General features: G+C 45.6%; 1 protein-coding gene across 3 annotated transcripts in view; it reads right to left on the reverse strand.

The window, feature by feature from the left end:
* MTOR (mechanistic target of rapamycin kinase) overlaps positions 1 to 20941 on the reverse strand; it is a 99893-nt gene that overhangs the window by 1069 nt on the left and 77883 nt on the right. For all 3 annotated transcript variants that reach the window (XM_055001100.1, XM_055001101.1, XM_055001099.1), the window contains 22 exons: positions 19579 to 19710; positions 16149 to 16264; positions 15366 to 15483; positions 14081 to 14287; positions 13059 to 13159; positions 12728 to 12824; positions 12342 to 12440; positions 12131 to 12253; positions 10555 to 10737; positions 9149 to 9283; positions 8852 to 9026; positions 8193 to 8328; positions 7752 to 7899; positions 7051 to 7173; positions 6275 to 6357; positions 5750 to 5822; positions 5530 to 5604; positions 4134 to 4269; positions 3114 to 3179; positions 2539 to 2619; positions 1822 to 1902; positions 423 to 528 (listed from right to left, as the gene is read on the reverse strand). In XM_055001100.1, coding sequence (XP_054857075.1) covers positions 423 to 528; positions 1822 to 1902; positions 2539 to 2619; positions 3114 to 3179; positions 4134 to 4269; positions 5530 to 5604; positions 5750 to 5822; positions 6275 to 6357; positions 7051 to 7173; positions 7752 to 7899; positions 8193 to 8328; positions 8852 to 9026; positions 9149 to 9283; positions 10555 to 10737; positions 12131 to 12253; positions 12342 to 12440; positions 12728 to 12824; positions 13059 to 13159; positions 14081 to 14287; positions 15366 to 15483; positions 16149 to 16264; positions 19579 to 19710 — 2594 coding nt within the window. The remainder of the gene's footprint in view (positions 1 to 422; positions 529 to 1821; positions 1903 to 2538; positions 2620 to 3113; positions 3180 to 4133; positions 4270 to 5529; positions 5605 to 5749; positions 5823 to 6274; positions 6358 to 7050; positions 7174 to 7751; positions 7900 to 8192; positions 8329 to 8851; positions 9027 to 9148; positions 9284 to 10554; positions 10738 to 12130; positions 12254 to 12341; positions 12441 to 12727; positions 12825 to 13058; positions 13160 to 14080; positions 14288 to 15365; positions 15484 to 16148; positions 16265 to 19578; positions 19711 to 20941) is intronic.

Below are 20941 nucleotides of genomic sequence, written 5' to 3' on the forward strand. Positions count from 1 at the left end.
AAAACAGTTTGAGGTAAGGCATTTCTTTTCCAAAATGCCCAAAGGTCTAGAGGAGTTTTCTGGATCTCAACCAATGCATACACATGTGAAAAGGTGGAAAAATAAGTAAGTTATATTTAATAATCTCCCTCTACCCCATAAAACGAGGACTCTTGCTTAGAATAATCAGGGGTCTTGCCTTCTACAGGTTACAAAGTGCTTCTTCAATCAATTAACAAGGCAGCTCTATTGAGAACAGTTCATAAATAAGGGTCCTTAAAGGAGAGGCTGGCAGGGTTTCGATACAGTCTTTCTGAAAACAAAGCAAGTCCTTGGAAGCCCTCATTTCTCACAGAACGGGGCAATGGCCACCGGAGCAAACAAATGAACTTTCACAAGGAGGCGTGAAGAACAACTGGTTCCAAGGCTAGGTAAAGACTCACCATCCAATGTAGCACTGGCAGAGATTCTCGTGGGAGGTGGCCTGCTTAATGAGCAGCTCGACTTGCGTGGGGACGTCCAGTGTTTCGTCGTGGGAGAAGTCTCGCCCTTTGCAAGGAAAGAGAGAACAGAGGCTGAGGTGCCTGCAGGCCTAAAATTGCAAGGGAGAAGAATGCCCTGTCGCCAAACAGAACCCAATGAAAAAGGTCCAGAGAAGCATGGGTCCAAGCCACAACTGAGAAAGCACAGAGGATCTGTATTAAAGATTTGCTTTTAAAGAGCAGGTTTTTCTCTTCTTTTGAGGTAGTTCGTTCCTTCTGCAGGAAGAGCTCACGGCAGCCTGGAATGAGATACCCTCTTAGCAACAAACACAAAAAAAGCATGCTGTGACTAATTGGTTTTCTCGGGCAGAAGCTTTTTATAAATTAGAGCGCCCTTTGTCAGAGGCATGAACTATTATCTTCACTAGGTGCACACACACAAAAGCAGAGGGAAAAGAGATATAATCTGTAATTTTTCTATGCAAAGCTAAAATGTCTACAAGAAAAGGGCAGCCATTTGCAAGGAGACTAATTGGGGATTGCACAATCTTCCTGGCTTTGTTATGCTAATTTAACACCAGTGAGTGGGGGAGAATTCCATGGCCTCAATTTTTGTCTTACTGCAACAGACTGACTTGGCTACTCATGAGGAATTTCTGTCACAGAAATCTGTCTAGATAAACACACAGTTGGGTTTACAAATGAAGACCAAAAGTTGCAAGTGGTTCCTTTGGTCCTCTACAAGAGCCATTTTGCAATTTACAGAGCAACGAACTCTGCTTTGCTATCAAGCAGCTAACTCCAGCTCTTTGATGGTACACTTGAATGCTACTACCACTAAAGAAGACCATTTCTGCATATTGCTGATGAGTGAGAGAGAGAGAGAGTATGCATGCATGTGTACACCTAAGGTCACCTAGGGAGACTGTGGTGAAGATGAGAACTCACAGCCTCTTGGATCACAGCTCGTTCACTTCACCATTACGTTCCCATGATAAACACAGCTTTGGCAAGTGTGGCTCCAAACACCTGTTTGCCATTTTTCCATTTCATTAAAAAAAATAGCATACCTAAATACATCATGTCAGAAGGCCTTAAGATTCTATACTATGTGGCCGGTGAACCTATTTCAGCCTGAATGGAAGAGCGTCTGTCTAGATGCTTGCAGTTTGCTTGGGAAAGGTCTGGCAACCAAAAGAAAAGCGGCACACAGCTGAAGATTTGGCTAAGCCTTAGCGGTAAGGGCGTGGACGATAATGAACATAGATGAGTGGGTGAAAAAGGAAGACGACATCTAGCTTATGCAAGGACGCTCTTTTTTTTGGGGGGGGGGGGCGTTTTGTGACAGGCACGCACTTACCTGTGAGCTTATCACGGACCCGGTTGATAATCTGAATGGCCTTTTTATTCAAAGCCTCTGGCTTCACGAGGCCATCCCCTACTAGAAATCAGAAACAGGGACAAAAGTTGGACTTGGAAGCTGATGGGGATTTGCATTTGGGTGGTGACCCTCCCCTAGACCGCTGTGCTTGGATGTCATACAGTCCAGTTCTGACAACATGGGGGGGGGGGAGGTGAATCAAGGCAATTATGCATTTTCGGGTCATCTCATCTCAAAAGAGGATATCATAAACTGAAAAGAGCTCTCAGGGGTTGGGGCTCCTTCGCTCTGAGAAAAGGCGAACACTTTGGATCTGTTGCTTACTTGTCGGGTGGCCATGGTTGGAAAAAGGGGACTGGAGCCTGCCAGCCTTTCCACTCGATCTCATCCAACTGCCGTCCTCCCTGCCACCCCCCTGTCCCTGATATAGCCATCCCAGTGGTTAAAAGGGGCCCCTCTTCTTTCTTCCCACAGTGGAAATCAGTGGTAGGATGCAACCCAGGATGCTGGACTGGATGGAACCGTCCTCTGACCCAGCAGGGTTCTGCTCACGTTTCCTTGGTTAGGCAAACAGAATGTATTTTTCTTCCTCATCTAGCTTACTTGATACCAACAATACAGCAATACACTGCCCCCCCACCCCCCCCACCCCAGTCACTTCTCTACAGTGTAAGTTGGAGACGCTCCAAAACCTACTGAAGGAATGGATGGATTCAGGCACAGTGGTCCCAGCTTTCTTATGGGCTGTTTCACCCAGGTCCACGCTGTCCAGCATTTCTAATTAGGGAAGAGAAAGGTCAGGTCAAAGACAAACATGGTGCCAAGTAAACGTGGTGCCAACCCCAACAAGTAATGGGGTTACAACCAGCATGGCCCTGGGCCCGCTTTGGGCAGAAATGCCACTTCCGGTACAATCTGAAGCAGGTTTACTCTGAATCCGACTTAGATTTAGTCAGTGGCACTTAAGCCCACGGAAGGGTTTTTAAAGTGGCACTGAAAGGCACCACAGAGGCAGACTGTCAACAAGCAGCCCTCAGTGTACACTCTCATCCCCCTACTCTTGAGTACATTTGTGCAATGTTAAGGCCATGGGATATTCAATGCCCAGTTCTGGAAACAAAAATGCCATTACATTTGATTCCAATAACTTCCTTCCTGTCACCTTATACCCTGTTTGTTTCTGAAGCAGGGGAAAAAATAACCCTTTGCTTGATTCCAAGAAAGGATACCATAAAAGGAACTGCTAAAGGCAGCAATTGGCCCACACTCACCTACTGACTGGCCAGCAGAATAGGAGTCTGTCCGCGTGCGTGATCGCTTGTTGCCTTTCGTATTTGCTGAAATGGTAAAGTCATAGTCGTTTTGAAGGAATACATTTCAGGCTCCTGCTGTGAATCTTTATTCTCCTGAATGCTGCACAAGGGTTGAATATCTTTCTGCATAGGCAACTATGCTTTGGGAAGAATGTCTGTGCTTCCTAAGATGGTAATGTGTGTGTGTGTTTTTTAGTTAAAAGACTCAATTTAATCTTGGGCATGCATGTATCCAAAGGGAAATTATGTCTCTTTTCTATTGGATAAGATTCTATCTTGGCTTCAGTCTAAAGGGGCGGATGCACACCTGGATTTTTTAAAGTGCTTCTCCTCTCAGCAGTCACCCCCCCCCCCCCGAGAATCTCCAGGCTGGCAAACTGCTCTACAAAGGCTGCTGAGCTGAACAAAGAGTCTGGAGGTGTTGCTCACAGACCACTGATAAAAGAGGCAGGCAAGGGGAAATGAGCATCACCCCAAAGGTGGCTTTCGCAATTCAACCATGCCAAATATTTTTTAAACTTGAAGGGAGTTTAAAAAGCAAATATTGGGGAGGTGCTTATATGGAACAGCGCTGGAAGGGGAAAATGATACGGGAGTGGATGTTCCCATGTCAATTGCAGATGACATTGATGCTTAATTATTGGCAAATAGCTGGAATAAACTGACAGCTACAACTATGCTATTTTATTTATCTTCACTAATATTTTAATGGAGCACCTATGCTATTTTCACGTAAGAGTGGATGTTGAGTAGACAAACAGAAATAAGTATCCAGAGTAACTTCAAGCTGGCTTTTTATCTGAACATCCTAATCCACAAACCCATTCAGCCCTTTTACTCGTCTTCTTAGCTCCACGGAATTCAAGCTAGCTTATATTTCAGGTCACAGGGCGTTACACAATGGCCAAGCAGTCCAGGACAATGTGATCCTTAACTTAGCCCTCTGTAGCTGCTGCTTTCCCTTTGGGGCCAACTTACTGTCCATCAGCCTCCAGTTCAACAAGGGGTCGTACACAAAAGCTTCCAACACTGCCATGACGCTGTCTTTGTGCTCCCGCAGGACTTCCATCACGGTGTGGCAGGTGATTCTGTAATTGCCGTCTAAGCCAGTCACCTGTCAAAAAATTGGGGGGAGGGAAGCTGAAATCCCCATTCCCGTAACCAGGGCTCATTTTGAGGGGGAATGTGCACGAACGCAGTTCCAGTAGTTCTCCAAAGAGGTCACATCAGGTGGCCCCACCCACCTGATTTTCGGCCATTTGGGGCCCCTTTCAGCCTGGGTTGGGCCCAAAATAGCCAGGATCAGGCCCAAAACATCCAGGGTTGGTCCCCAAATGACCAGGATCGGGCCTCCGACGGGTAGCGGATCACTCTCCCGCTCAGCAGCAGCCCAATTCTGATCATTTTGGGCCCCTTCTCAGCCATTTTCAGCCCCTTTTTGCCATTTTGGGCCCAATTTCGGCCCTGAATGGCCAAGATTGGGTCCAAAACAGCCAGGATAGGTGATGTCAGGGGGTGTGGCATATGCAAATGTTATGCTAATGACACACTTCCAGTGGTGTCAAGGGGCGTGGCATATGCGAATGAGTTATACTAATGAGTTCTTGCAGCTCTTTTTCTACGAAATGATCCCTGCCCGTCACTATGCTTGAGTATCCCCCACAAAGGGAGGCCCTCACTACTACCGTGCAAGGCTCTGTCGATGAGGGAGACTGTGCAAGCACTGCACTCTATATGCTAAGGAAACCAAGCGAAGTCTGATTCAATATGAGACACAGAAGTCATTTGGGTTTCCAAAGAAACGCGGAATTGGGTTTTCAAAGAATTCGTTTTGTTTTAGGAGGACACATGAAGGAGCAAAAGGGACAGAGAATGCAGGGAGGGAAGGGCACAGGGGCAAGAAGGGTCTTCCTCAGTCAACTGTCAGCAGCTCGTCCATATGTCTATAGGGAAATGCGAGTCAGTTAAAGAAAGCAGAGGGAAGCTGCCTGAGAACCATTCCTTAGAGAGAATACCTGCTGCAGAGGATTCTGGGCTACGTTCTAGGATGCACAGCCAGCTTGCATGGCCAGGACGCTTGCTGCGTTGGGAGAACTGAGCATCCCACCCCAGACCATCCCCAACACACTCTTGAGGCAGCACGCTGTGGGGGAACATCAGCGACGGTGGGCAAGGCATCTTCCAGGGAAACCTACTGACCATTACTGACCTTTTTGTGGGGAACCCACAAGTGTTGGAGCACAGACTGAAAACCCACATAATAACACGTGACAAGGAGAAAAGCAGTAGGGTATTCCTTCTAGTGGCAGCCACAGGCTTGCTCCTCACCCTTCCCCTTTCCGCTTAAGGACTGCGATTGCTGGTTCTCATTTACCTCCATGGCATTGGTCAGCATCCTCGTCAGCCTAAAAGGGATCTTCTCAGGGAACTTCTCCCTGGTCATCGCAACCTAAAAAAGGACAGGAGAGAGGAGAGCCAATTACAGTGGTGACTGTGCAGAAAGTCCCTTGCTGAGAAGAGGGTTCTGAGCTAGGAAGGAAGGCTTTCCTCTCTCTTTACTGATTAACTAAAAAGGAGTCCAGGCACAAAGTTACCTCGAAGCAGTCGCCAAAGTCAATGTGCAGAATCTTGCCACTCAGTCTGTCAAGCATGAGGTTGGAGGGGTGCCTGTGGAAGGAATGGAACAGTAACTGGAGTGTAGTTAACTTACAGATTTCACCCCACCCTCCTTAGATGAGTTAATAAATGTGTCCGGTCCTTTTAAATTATTTCCCACAATCCCTAGCTAATCTGGCTTTCAATGCATCTTACCACTAGAATAATAAAAGTATGCAAAATGCGTGCAGAGAAAAAAAGGAAAGAAGGAAGGAAGAGAGGAAGGAAACTACGAGCACACCCAGCAAAACACTCAAATCAACCAAAACAAATGGCTTTCCGGTATGCAAACAAATGTAGCGGAGAACAGCCACGCCTGCAGTGGTTTTATTTACATGGGTTAATTTGCGGATGGCTGATGTGTGATGACTGCCGCGTTGGGACCAGCTTTTATGGCCCCCTGATCTAAGATTGTTTCTCACGTTCAGGTGCTTTTCAGGGAAAATGAGTCTTGTGCCACTTGCCTGTCACCGAGGCCCAAGATGTAACCAACCATGGACATCACGGCTAGCGAGCGCGTGTAATTTGTTCTCCTGTCAAACCACACCTAAAAACAAACAGATTATGAGCAATTCGCAGATTCAAGCGAGCTATGTCCACTAGAGAAATTATTTCAGGGGGGAAAATCCCTATTAAGAAATAAACACAGCAGTCAAATTTATGCTTTGGAAAGGAAGCTATATATTGGGCTGTAGATTTTTAAAGCAATGTGAAATTCAATGACAACTCTCCCTCCCTTCCACACACATTCTTTGTCCCATGACTACCAGAAGTAAACATTTGTGAGTCTCCTGCACATCGACATTCTGTTTTCCTCCTAGCACCTGTGCAGTTGACATCCCACGACTGCCTTTCCCCTCTCTTGGCAAACAGAATGCTTGTGAACATTCCACGGCATAAAAAACAGCTCAGCCAGTCACTGAAAGAGTCTATAATGGGACAATAGTTTGCAGCTAGCAAAGACAAAGGAACTCTGTAGTCTGCTCTTTCTCTGCACGAAATCAGCATTTATATTCACACAGACGGAGAACAAACTACAGAGTTCTCTCTTTCTGCTGGTTGCAAGTTCACAGCACCTTGCTTGTTAGTATTTTAAAATTCAAATCCTTTATATTTGAGACTCGGATCTACTTCTAGGGAAGGTGCATACCACCTTGTTTGCTTACACATGCATTGGGTGAACGCCAAGTTTTCACACGAAGCATGTTTTAATATCTGTAAAAGCCTGAGAAGTTTGTACCTCAGAGCTGGGGCTCTTCAGCCACAAAAGTTTAGCTAGATCATCTCCGGCTGTATTGTTCACGGCATGTTCAAACACTTCTACCTTCTGCATCAGCGTGAGGTGGTCGTAATCTGGAGCCATCTACAAAATAAGAGACATTCTTATTATTTGTTGTTGTATTTATAGTCCACTTTTCTCACTGAGATCCAAGGCAGATTACATACTGCAAGTGAATACAACGTAATTAATAGCTAGGACATTCCCAGAGCAAAAATACAATATGATCAACAGTTGTAACATTCAGTAAAAACAGATACAATAGGGTACGGTAGCTGCCAATTTGAAAACTAGCATAAAGCCAAACATATAGATAAATTCTTCCTGAAGTAAAGTGTAAGTAATGAACACGACATCTTTAGCAATGTCAAACTATTCAGTAGGAGGGTATCTACATCAGCAGACAGTATCCAATAGCCTAGTCTATAGTCCCTGTCCCTTACCAAATTGTTTCTTTGAGTTATCCCTTATGATACAGCCCTAAAATCTGGTAAGAAATCCCTCCTGAATAATTCAGTCTCAGCATCGACTGTGTTTCTTAAAGAGGCACAATTCTGATTGGAAGAAGAAGCAGCTCCACAGGCCAAGCCCAAAGCAGTAAAACAGCCCCAAACTTTCCCCCTTCTCTGGGAAGACTTTTGTATCCGCTGCTGTGGCCTTACCCTGAGCATGATACGGTGTTCAATGTTGAGCAGGATCTTCTTCTTCTCCCTGTAGTCTCGGATGAGCGCGTGCAGAGTGTCACAGTGGGGCACCCAGCCTATAAGGCCAGAGTTTGTAGACAGCGGAATGACGGCGTATCGCTGTATGCTAGAACAACCAGGATAAGGACATTTAACTTCAAATGATTGGATCCTGGAAACTAGCCTTACCAATTCATAAATCCACCGCCTCAGTCACACAGAAAGCCAGTTAACAAGGCCACTGAAGCTCACATTCTTGTTCACCTGGTGCGCACAGCAACTATGTCCAGGTAACTCCAAAGCAACACTAGCAGGGCTTTGAGTTTATACATTTTGCTGAAAACCAGAGAGGTGTCTGCCCCATCCTTACTGACAAGACACTCATTCCGTAACACAAGAGACGGGATTTGCTTTAAAGACCTGAGGTTTTTACGGAGGGATGTTGGGTCGTTGGCAAGCAGAGTATTTACAAGGCCAAAAAGCTGCATCACTCTTTCATCCTGGCGGAGATCCTCGTGACCCTTCAGAAGGAATACAAATTCATGCCCATTGCTTCCTGTGTGGGAAGAGGAAGATGCAGTTAATATGGTGATTCAACTAGCGGCTGTAATGAGGGCTGAGCATACCCCAGGAGGCACAGAACACTGAGGGCAAGAGAGATTTAATTAAATTAAAAGGAGAAAAAGAAGATGGGGGGCGGGCGGGATTAGCCTGCTCAAGTCCCTGAAGCCTTACAGAGTCATGGAAGGAGAGACTTCCAAACTGCCCACTCTTGAAATTTTTTGCATGGCCCCCCGATATTTAGTACATTTTTCATCCTGCCCTTTCAACAAGGAACTCAGGGCAGTGTACATGGTTCTCTTTGTCCCACTTTATCCTCACAACAGCCCCAGTTCTGAGGTATGTAAGACCGAAAACACACGCGGGCCCAAAGCCGCCCATGAGAGCTCAGGTAGTGGCCAACTACAGACCGATCCACCGACATTTTTCTAATTCTTCCACAAAGCTATCAGCCATCAGAATACCAGCAAAAGATGATGTGGGAAATCTCTCATCTTTTCATGCATGAATTTTCTTACCCATTAAAGTTAATTTCCTCGGTCTCTGCTTGGACGTGATCACCTGCAGCGATGGCGCGATGGACTGAATGCGGATAACTTGCTGGTTGGGATCGTATGTTCCTGGGACAGCCAGTTCCAAATCTCGGCACATCAGGAGCTTGGGGGAAACATACTGGAGCTCCAAGGAAGTCAGCTGCCAGCAAGAAAAGCTCTTTTAATACAAAGTTTTGGAGGCTGCCACAGTTGCTTGGCAATGGCAGATTTCCACATCACTGGGTGTGCAGGGGGGGGGATACACTGCACCTCTCCCCCCACCTGAGGCAGCTGCTTAGATATACGCCTGAATACGTGGTAATACAGGTCCCAGGCCTGGGTGAGGTCCTTCACGTTTCCTGATTTCATGTATTTCCTGCACCACTCCTGAGCCTCCATTAGATCTCGGCCATAAGCCTAAGGAGGAGAAAAAGATACCCCTTTAATAATTCTGTACTTAGCATCTGGAAGCAAAAAGGGGGACTTGCCAGTATGCCCCATCCTCTGCCTCTGAAAGACCAAGGAATCTTTTCTCTGCCTTCTGAAAGCTAGACATTTTGCCCCAAACTGTATGATTTTTGGATTCCCTTCTCTAAATCTTTACTTAAGAATAGCGCTTTATTTCTTGCCTGGCACCTCTACTCTTTCCCAGGCCACTCCCTATTTCTGATCCTCTGTCAGGGGCAGAAATGCATTCCTCATAAGAGCCCTTTTCACACTACTTACTTGCTTCTGGAACATCGCGAAATGTAGCGCAAAAACTGCAGAAGATAGCGTCTTCTCGCACAAGTTTTGCACGATGTTCCGGAAGCAAGTAAGTAGTGTGAAAAGGGCCCTGGTGTTTGCACTGCTTTCTCCCACCACTGCATTACTCCTGTTTGTTAAAAGTTCTTGAGAGATTTCATCCTAATCAGCTACGCTTTGAGAGTCTCTGCATTCAGAAAGTTTGGGATTGTGTGGGTTGTCTTCCTGCCAGACCTGAGGGCTTTGATTTTATTTGCCCGCAGTGCCCTCTGGGGACTCTCAACTTGATCAGAGAGCACTTTCAGCAAGGGGGTCAGCTGTCAGACACACACGTGGATTTTTCAGCTCTGGGCTCAAGGGGGGAAAGGTATCCTGGGTGTCTCCATTCCTATGGGCCCATGTATACAGTCAATAATTCTGGGACAACAGCCTCTTCACTGTGGTTTGCTTAAAGATTCAAGGAGGTGGAATCAATTCTCTGTGAGAGGAAAGGGAACCTGTAGCAAGACCCGTAAACCTTGATTGATCTCTCGTTGATCTTGGGATAAAAATTGGATACGGCAGTGATTTCCAAACTGTGCTGTATGGAACCCTGAGGTTCTTCAACAAGAAGTTCAGAAACTGTGAACAAGCTCCTCAAAAGGCCCTGTGCAACATGTACTCTTTATTTCACACAGGACACTTAACAGACCTGCCCAGTGCTCCAGAGGAATAGCTCGAACACCCTAGCTTGTGTCCCAGAATCCTTGGCAAATTGTTGTCCCAGATGGGCAAAATTCATAGTTGGAGGAACACAGTGAACTGTAATCTTTGTGCCAAGATGCAAAGGTTATTATTAATCTTAGGATACCTCTCGGATTTTCATTTTGCATACCACAGGCACCACCGAGGATTTGTCTCTCTTGACAACACGGCAGACAAGGTCCATTTCCACTCATTCATACCTGATTGAAAGATGTCTCCTTGAGAGTCTGTGGCCCACGCTCCATCATGGCATGCAGAGGCTCCAGCACTTCAAACATCCCCTTCACATTCCTCTCCCCAAAGTAGAGACGGGATGCCTCTTCCAGCCCTTCGTGCCACATCTCGTGCCAAAGGATGGCCACACGGATCAGCTCTTCACTCACCTGGGGATTTGATGCAAGATATGAGCCTCTTTCTTCTGCAACTGGTCCATCTAGGCCAGAATGCTCTCCTCTGGCCACAGCTCTCCAGACACTTAGACTGAAAGCCCCATTAGCTTACTGAAACCAATGGGAGAGAGGCACCTGCTTTGCTTGCAGGAACTTCAGCAGCAGTGCTTGGAAAGACCCTTCCCTGCCTGTGGCCACAGAGAGCTGCCATCAGACAATGCTGAGTGAGATGGACCAGTGGTCTGACTCATATGACAGCTCCTCAGAGTAGTCTACGTTCATAATCTCTCTGGCATGTGCTCTTCCACACAGCTCCAGCTTGCCATGGTATTAATCTATACAGAGAGCAAGCAATATAACCTCGCAGGAACAGTGTTGCAATGATTCTATCGAGAAGCAGAGGTGGGAAAAATATTCCTTTAGAGAACTGCAAACCCAACTTTTCAGAGAAGATCTGTGAATCTGAATAATCAGAAATCCAGAACTCAGCATATGGATCTTTCCCTGGGGGAGGAACGGACAGACGGACAGATACACAGACACACACTTTCGATGTGTGTTACTTCACAGGAGTAATCCTAATTTCCACTTGTGATGGAATGAGAGGTCAAATTACATCCTGAACAATGGCCGCTAGAGGGCGCCACAAGTGGCTCTTCAACAGGGTTTTCCCGCAGGGTTCTACAAAGGGAGGGCACTCCGGCCCCAGCAATTTCCTGGTGGGTACGCAAATCCAAAACCTCTTTTGTGCAGAATGCACCCTCAGTTTAAAAGACTGCCTCTCTTCTGCCTCGTGCCTTCTATCAGCATCCACACGTTTCCTTGAGAACTGCACTGACTGCCTTTTACTTTATGTTTTCTTAAAAGTTGATTTGAAGAGGTGGTGGGGAGAAGGGCCATTGAAGCCTTTCAATGGAGAAAAAGGAGGCAGTGCAGAAGGCTAGGGGGAAGCTGAAGCCACTGCAGGCTCCACATTATCCTGCAAGCATGACGTGGCAGTCGCTAGTCAGGTGGAAGGAAGAGACTTCCGCTGCTTGTTCCCCGGGAAGGATCTCTGTCGTGTTCATTTCTGGTGCCTTCTATGCACAAGAGATGCATATGCATGTACATGCAAAAAACTCCAGTTCAGCAGATCAGTCCTAGCAAGACCGTAATTATAACTGTTTAAGAAGTACAATTGGAAGAGGGTTTCTACAAAAGCAAAACTTAAAAACAATTACAGTTGACTAGTGAATTGCAAATTGAAGGGAGATATTCATTACAACAATGTAACCAATGCGGGAACCTTCCATGTCTAGAGTGGTGGGACTCTAAGACCTTTCTGTGCCACGCATTGCTGTGTGCATGGGAGGGACACACACATGTTCTTGGACAAGTGTTCACTTACCATCATGGCTTGCTGGACCAGTGTGTTGCTGTGTTCACACATATTCTTCAAAATTTTGTTGGCAGCGTTGTGTCGGGCGGTTGTGGTAGATTTTGAAGCTACAGTCAGTGGATAGATCAACGCCTAGAGCAGACACCAGGAAGCAGCCATTTATAAATGCCATTCGTTTACCATCTGGAGCCAGAGCCAGGTTGGCAGGGGGGAAGCTCACCTGTGGGTGGTACCTGCCAATATCTGTGAGAAGCTGGTATATAAGTCGACCCACCAAAGGACGAGGAGTATCAATCCTAGCAATGAGCTGAGGAATCACCTGGTTTTAGATGAAGACAGAAGAAAAAACAAAAGCCCAGTCATTAGTCCTTGCAAATATTTAAAATGCAAAATTCTCACGTCAGAGGTGAGCCAAAAACCTGAAGTCACAAGCTCCACAGTGGAATTTTAAGTGGATGCAAAAGGGCTTCTGGTTTATCTTCCTGCTTTTGGGTCCAAGACAGGAACATTCCCTTCATCTGCACTCAGTTTAGTTTTTATACTACAGGCCCAGTAAAATATTTGTATCAATAAGATGAGGGACCCACATTTAAACCAATTCTTTACCTGTAACCAGGTGTCTATTTGGATGGCCTTGACCCCTTCAACAAGAGCTTCGTTTACTTCTGGCCAGTGGCCGTAGTCAAACCATAAAGTAAGGACTCTGAAGAAAGAAAACCAAGATGTGCAGGAATTGGTTTTTCAAAGGGCCTTCTAAAAGGAGTAGGACAAAGTGGTGTGTGTGTGTAATAACAACAGAGCACTACAATTCATTACAATTGCACAAGTTTCATTATTTGCTTGGTTCAGCAAAACACGCACAAGCAAAACAAAAAGCACCTGACAATTACTGCAAATTGCTGATAAAATGCCACTGTTCAAGTTCTCAATTGGTCACCTGAGAGTATCTTGTAAGTTGTTGCCTCTGGACAAAGAGATAGATCGGAAGAAGCCCTGGACAGCAGGAACTGTGTACATCAAGAGGGTCTTGGACAAGTCCTTTTGTGAAGAAACACAGAACATCAATCTCCACAGAAACAGAAACAAGAAACAAGCAATTCATTCTGGCAGGATCGTAGAACCATCTAAGCACCTGGCTTGTTGTGCTTGCAAAGTTACTCGAAAGGAGCCTCAGCTACAAGAGTGTAAAAAGAGCCATGCTGGGTCAGGCTCCATCGCCACACAGTGCAGCCCCTTTTTCCCTATAGGCAAGGGAAAGCCCACCCTCAGGCGATAGCCTTGGTCTGCCTTTGCCCCTCAGCCACTGGTGTTGAGAGGACAATTTCCTCTGTACAAGGAGGCTACATTTAGCTATCCTGGCCAATAGCCCTCAGTGTGCATGACTGAAAGCCACGTAAGCCAATAGCATATCTTATAGCAATGAAGAAGCACTTTTCTTTTGCCTGGCCTGTTATATATTGCCCATCAATACTGCTGGCTCACCCTAAGTCCTAGGAGCTCTTAACCACTTTCTTCACACCAGACATAAAATTGTACAAAATATAACTCGATCTTACAGAACAACCCTATACAGAGTTCCAGTCACAGCCCCTTGTTTTTAGTAGACTTCGAGTGGGGGAACCCTGAAGCCTAGAATTATACCGTGAACTATCTTTTTTCTAAACCACCCTTAATCTATTGTATGTATAATCACAATAAATCAATAGTATAAGCAGAAACGTAACCTATATAAACTGCGATAAGGGACTTAATTGTTTACTAGTCAATGTTTAGTGAACTGTGACAGCCTATGGCTATAGACAATAAACTCCTTTTTGACTCTATAAGCAGAGAGAGAGAGAGAGAGAGAGAGAGAGAGAGAGAGAGAGAGAGAGAGAGAGAGCATGCACCCTTCCTGTTTACCAAAAGTACTCCAGTGGGGTGCCGCAGCTGCCCTTAGGCTGCCTGCTCTGGTCCTACCTCTGTCACCTTCTTTTGCACTGGTGATGGGACAGGGCTGGTCTCGGCGCTTTCCGCCTCACTCTCGCTGTTGCTGCCCTCGGTGTTGGCGCTGGTGACACTGGCCCCGCTGGCGTGGCGCAGCTTCTTCTTCTCATCCCTGGCTTGGTTCTGGTGCTTGTAGTGAAGCACGGCCTCGAAATTCATCACTGCCCAGGCGTGCCAAGCCTGCCAAAGGATTACAACCACCGTGGTTATCCTGACCACTAAGGGTTATTGGGCTAGCTCAGTGCTTGGTGCCATGAAGGGCCGGGGCTCTACCTCAGGGGTTGATCTCACTCAACAGAGATGAGGGGTATGCATTTTCTAAAATAAGATACAAATACGTGAGTTAGACATTGATTAATATCTCATGATCTTCAGGGGAATTTTTTTTTAAAGTAGACATACAGAACATCTACTGGAAGAATGGAGGAGCTGAGCCTCCAAACATATATTTGGGGAATTTTTCATTAAGCATCTAATTATCTCTCAGCATTTACTTATTTATGTTATTGATTGCCTATCTTTTGCCCAGAGACTCAAGATGGATTATACCACGTAAGTCAGTAGAGTCAATTCAAGAAATTTAAATAAGCAATGCAATAGGGTATATAAATGCTTTGCTTTGCCTACTATTCCTTCCCTGCTTTTTGGTTTACTGTAACCCAAATAACACCCACCTCTGCATGGCTGCAAAGAATGTGAACGAACACCTCCTAACATATAACCCCATCCTTGTGCTTTAATATCTTCTGAGGAGACCACTCTCACAAGCCATACTGCTCTCTGGGGCACTGTGACTGGTACCAGATCAAAGCCTTCTTGCTGGTAGCGCCTCAGATACGGCAGCGCCCTGCTCAAGAAGGCTCGCCTGTTCACATCCACCTCCTTCTTTGGAAGGCAAGCGAAGACTGTTGTTTTCTGCATCCCTGGGTCTCACTCTTATGCTTCCATTGGAATGTGTTTGTACTGGATTGCTGGACAGGTGTACACATGCAAGCACAGTCTGTTTGGCCAAGTGTCACCTTTACCATGTTTTACACTGGAATAGAGAATTCAGGTTTTGGCAGAGAGGTTCCTCCCTCAGATCAGCGGCTAAGAGATCCCTCTTTGAAGTTGCATGTTGAATTCTCCATTCAAGAGAGGTGTGTTCAAGGCAGCCCATTAAACTGGACGGGGATTAAACCCCTTGATGAACTGCTGCAATAGAACGGCATCGTCTCGTCCCCACGATCCGTGGAGTTAATTCTGTCCCCTTGCCTACCTTGTACCAGTTGCGGTCATGCTCGGTGGAGGCACTGTAATACTGCAGGACCTTAGGGATGGTGCTCTCGTTGATGCCTTGCAAGTTCAGCTGCCATTCGCCCAGTTTCAGGAAGCAGCTGAGAACAGAACCAAGAGCCGAACGTTTCAGCAGCAGCAGCAGCAGCAGCAGCAGCAGCTTACTTGCAAGGAGAAATCTTTGCTGAGGATTTTTCTGCGAGGTTACCGTGCTGCTGCTGCGTAACTAGAGATCTGAGCTTAGGGCTTAACCTCCTGTCTGATCAGCAACGGAGGAGGCACGGCCCTCAGTCCAGCTCACTGGCAACAGCTTCGGGAGAGTGGGGTTCTGGCAGCACTGGGCTATACGGAATTAGTCCCAAAGGCGAACAAATGAAGCTTATACAGATCCAGACCACTGATCAAGCTCGCTCCGTAATGGCTATTCTGACTGGCAGTGGCTCTCCAGTTTCTCAGGCACAGAAAGGACTTCCCCACCACCTGCTACAGAGGCCAGGGATTCAACCTGGGGCCTTCTGCACACAATGCAAATGCTCTACACTGAGCCCCCCCCCCTAATTTGAAGCTAAGGGTAAAGATGGGTCAAAAGTCCCCCCTCCCCCCCCAACCTCTTGCAACTTTTATTTGGCAAGAAACCATTATGAAAAGGACCCCCAAGCCAATTCACCCAAGGGATGGGCTCGTGGACTCTGCCAGTCTCCTGGTCTCTCTCGTTTGTGCCAACATTGCTAATCGGGTGTGGAGTGCCACGGAGGGAGGTACTGACCGTGCCATGAGCTTGTGGAGCTCCTGCCTGTGTTGCTGGTCTTCGGTTGCAATGGCGTGCTGTGCCTGCTGCTGCATCGTCTGAACAAAGTGCTGCATGTGTTGGAATGCATCGATCTGCAACAGGAACGCGTGGTTGAAAAACACGGTTAAGAAGCATCAAACACCCACGAGCTTTGCCAATGTTCTAAGGAGGCAGAGACCTGGATCCTCTTCTCCTTCCTGTCTCCCAGCCTCTCCCAAAAGCAGATCTGGGTCCCCAGCTCCTGCTAACAAATCCTTGATTTATACACTGAGTTTTCACTTCTCCGGTCATCCCTACAAGTAATTTCAAAAGGGCTGCCCATAGCTCAGTGGTAAAACAAATGGCTTGCATATAGGGGGTCCCAGTTTTAGTCCCTAGCATCTCCAAAGATCCTCAAGTAACCTTTGCATTCTCTCTTATAAGCATGTAAGAAGAACAGCACTTTTGTATTGTATCAATGGTCCATCTCATCCAACATTTTGTTTCCCAAAGTAGCCAACAAGACACCCCAGAAGGCCCATAAAAGGAGGAGCAAAGAGACCAAAGGTCCCTCCCTACCCGCTTTGTGGTTTCCCCTCAGCACCTGGTATTCAGATGTATCCTGCTAATCACCACAGATGGGACCCTCCTCCGTGAATGTATCAAATCCTCTTTAAAAGCTGTATTAGCTAGTGGTAATCGCTAACCTTGGGTCAGTCACAGCTCCTAGGAGCTCTCTCAGCCCCACCTACCTCACAGGGGTTTTGTTGTGGGGATAATAATAACATACTTTGCAAACCGCTCTAAGTGGGCATTAAGTTGTCCTGAAGGGCGGTATATAAATTGAATGTTGTTGTTGTTATTAATCTTTGTCAGCGAGTTCCACAAGTGAAACATGCATTGTGTGGTGTTTCTTTTGTCTACTTTGATTCTACTTCACTGGGCACCTCAATCATTCTAATATTTTGGGAAAGGGAGAAAAAAATTCTCTCTGTCTCATCACACCATGTATAATTTTATAAACTTCTATTATGCCCCATTTAGTTTTTTAAAAAACGGAACCCACCCCCCCTACTCTTTAGGCTTTCCGCGTATGCGAGGTGCCCCAGTCCCTTCATCCTTTTGGTTGTTGTTTTCTACTCATTTTCCAGGTTCACAATATCCTTTTCTGAGATGGAGCAACTAGAACTGTACAGACACATCGATTTATATGAGGGCATTACGATACCGGTTGCTTTTTCCTGTGCATTACAGATCTAGCGGAACAGTACATTGCCACTGCTGCAATCCTGCTAAACACACAACAACAACAAAAGAATTCATTTCCAATACAAATCACTCTCCACCTAAGCATTTACTTTTTGTTACTCAGATTTGAAGCAACGACTATCAAATAATTGAAAAAAAAATGCTAGTTGTCTTTGTTTTAACTATATTGGCATGACGTTTATTGTATATAGTTCACTAAGACTTTGTTGTTGTTCTATTTTACTTCTGTACATTGTTTTTGTTTGTTTGTTTGGTTTTAAAAAAATAAATTAAAAAAAAAAACAACAACAACAAAAGAAATTTGAAAGGGAGATTCTTTAAACCCAGAGGATAAATGAGAAGAAAATCTCGGCTGTAAAGGTCAGATGGAAGGGTGCTCATGCATCATTGGAGGCAATTTAGAGCTAAAACTCTTGAAATTGGAGGGGGGGGGAGAGGTCATTTCGGGTCAGGAGCTGCAGAGCGCAATTTGCTTCTGTTCTGTTTACAGCAGTCACAAGGAGCTCACTTGTTACAAGGAGCTGTTTGGGAGAGCAAAGTCAGGTGCCACCTGCCTACGTAACTGAATGCTGCTTCAGTGGAGACATCACCTGTGTCTTTAAACATGGCCATTCAGCTATCAAGAAGGTGGGATTTCCAGAAGAGATGTGTTCCAAGAGTTGGTATAATGTACTGCTCATAGGTATGAACTGGGAGCTAAGAAATTTCCAGTTCACTTCTTGCCTCTTTCAATGAAAAAATTAACTGGTGTCAGACAAGACTGTCACTTCCTCCCGCCCCACACACACACATCTGCAACAAGGGGTAACAAACTGACCCAACTGTGCCGAGTTGTAAAGATTACTGAGAACATCCTCTAATTCCTAAGTCACATTCCGATACTGCACAAGGTTTGGAACTTTGTGCTAAACGTAACTTGCCCCATTTTGATGTTAAGTGCTGTGGTTAGAGTGTCAGAGTAGGACTGGGAAGACCTGGGTTCAAAAGTTCCCACTCAGCCGTGAAACTCACCTGATGACCTCGAGTCAGTCATCGGCAGTCTTGCTATATCCTACCTTGTCGGGTTGTTGGAGGGATAAAGTGAGAAAGGGGAGAACCAGGTGTGTTCTTCTGAGCTCCTTGGAGGAGGGGCAGGACACAAATGGATCAGTTTTTTAAAAAAATTAGCGGCTCCCCCAGGTAAGACTAAGGAATCTTTTAAATATCTAAATACTCCGTCTAAGTGAGCAAAGATACAAATCTGTTTTTACTTTTTATTTATTGTTGAAATATTGTTCTATTCATCTATTTCATACATTGTAATATGATCGTTATTATTACATAGTGGAAAAGAGCAAGAGTCCAATAGCAGCTATAACAAAATCTGTGGTAGGTTATGAGCTTTAGTCAGTTACAGCTTGCTTCTTCATTGCTCACATCTTCACCGAAAGCTCATACTCCACCACAAATTGTGTTAGTCTTATAGGGGCTATTGGATCTGTTCTACTGCTACAGACAGACTAAGATGGCTACCCGTCTTGATCTATTATTACATAAAAACTGCTGATAAAAATTTAGAAAGAGTCCTTGGAAATGACACAGGACTGTGATGGCTTTAACCCCACCGCTGGCAAAATCTGCGGTGAGGAAGGCTTAAGAAAGGCAATGATGAGGCAGCATATTCAGGCTTTAAGCTCACATTCTAAGGGGAGGAAGGGGGGATGCAAGTCAGTCGGAGACTTATCGGATTTGATCATGTAACTTCTCTTTGTGCTGGATTGCCAGAGAGACTTGGCCTTGGGTCCTGCAAAGCCAAACTATTTGGCTGGGGCCTTTTCCAGCTGTTTGTTGGCTGGATGTTTTTTGTCTGCAAAAAGAGATCTTGTCTGCGAAAATCCTTGCCAGCTACACAACATGCTTGCTTGTGTCTTTAGTGACCACCAATACACCAGGGACCAACACACATGGACAGGCACAGACAAATACGCGCGTGCGCACACGCCCACACGCAGGACTATGGAAAACTATGGGAAAGAGAAAACTATCTATGCATCAAAACTGAGAAGGTGGCTGGGCAAGGAAGGGCCAGCCTTCCTTTTGTTCCTAGCAGAGCAAGAGTGGTAAGAAACGGCAATCAGCCGGGGGCGTGTGGATTTTCAAGGTTCTTGACAACATTTACCTTGCGGGCGCTTTTCCACATGTGCTTCATGTACGCGTAGGTCACCTGAGGATGAACTGTTGGCAATGGGTGATCCAGCTGCCGGGATGGGTCAACTCCCAGGAGCAACACAAGGGTCTTGTGGGCCAATGCCTTGAACGAGCAAATGGGAGAGGACAGGTTACTGCGAGGGATGCTTAGTTCCAACTCTTTATGAATTAATAATGTAAGGATGAAGAACGAAGATCGGTTAGAAAAAATGCTCCCAATAATATGGGCAACGGATTTTTTTAAAAATACAAATTTTTGTTTTAAAGTAAGTGCTTACAAATCCATGGGCACCTTCTGAGAAGAAGTATACCCTCTCCTCTCTCTTCAGGGCAGGGAATGCCTCTTCTAAGACAGTTACTACTCCTTTCTACATTATGTCAAACATGTTCCCTCTAAAAAACAAAAATGCTCTCTCTTTTAGACCTAGTTTTCATTCCTATTCAAATATATATGCAAATATATGCAAATTTAATTGATACAACTAGGCATGTACTTAATTGGTACAACTAGGCATGATACTAGGCAAATGCTACAGCTTTCCAGGCACGCAGGTTGTGTGAGCAACCATGGATTGCAATACTTAGCAGAAACAGTGTTGTGCATTAGTCCCAAACTTTAGACACTGGGGTCCTTACTGAAACTAGTTCTAAGCAACAACAGGCAGGCAAACATTTGCATTCCATCCACATAAGGGGAAGCCTACAACCCTTGCACATTATAACAATTGCTGAAGCATATTCTTGCTTTCTCATCCTTTAGAGACTCTGAGTCACTGCACAGAAACTGTCTAATAAGAGGCATGGTTCCAAGAGAAGGCAAAGCTTGCACTGGAAGGATTCGTCTTTGGTGTGTATGTGCACAAAGACCTGTCACTAACAGCAGTGAAAAGCTGTTACATCCAAGAGGGGCTTGTTCCTGCTATAACTCATTTGCTTCAAAGGCTCTGAGCAACAGCCATTTCCAGAATTCACAGTGATGTGTTATTTTGGAAGAGCTTTTCTTATAGCAGCCAGTCACGAGTGGGAATTGCCTGTGATTCAATGAGCTCTTGGAAGTAATAAATGTTGTTATAGCCATGAAAAAACCTAAGCTTGTAACAAGACAGCAACATACATACGGAGGAAGAATGATTGGGGGAACAATTGGGATTGCATACTATTTAGTACGCAAGCCTCCCTATTAACACATCAAATACCTGAGCCCTTTGCATCCTATCATATATTTCATATATCACAGTCTGATCTGGGGAGACAAGGGGTGTTAATAAAATAGGCCACCTGGTTCCAGCACGTGGTGACACAGTGTTTTTTGCAAACATTAGCTTCATCTACTC

Source organism: Eublepharis macularius, chromosome 17, assembly GCF_028583425.1.
Source record: "Eublepharis macularius isolate TG4126 chromosome 17, MPM_Emac_v1.0, whole genome shotgun sequence".
Classification (NCBI taxonomy): Eukaryota; Metazoa; Chordata; class Lepidosauria; order Squamata; family Eublepharidae; genus Eublepharis; species Eublepharis macularius.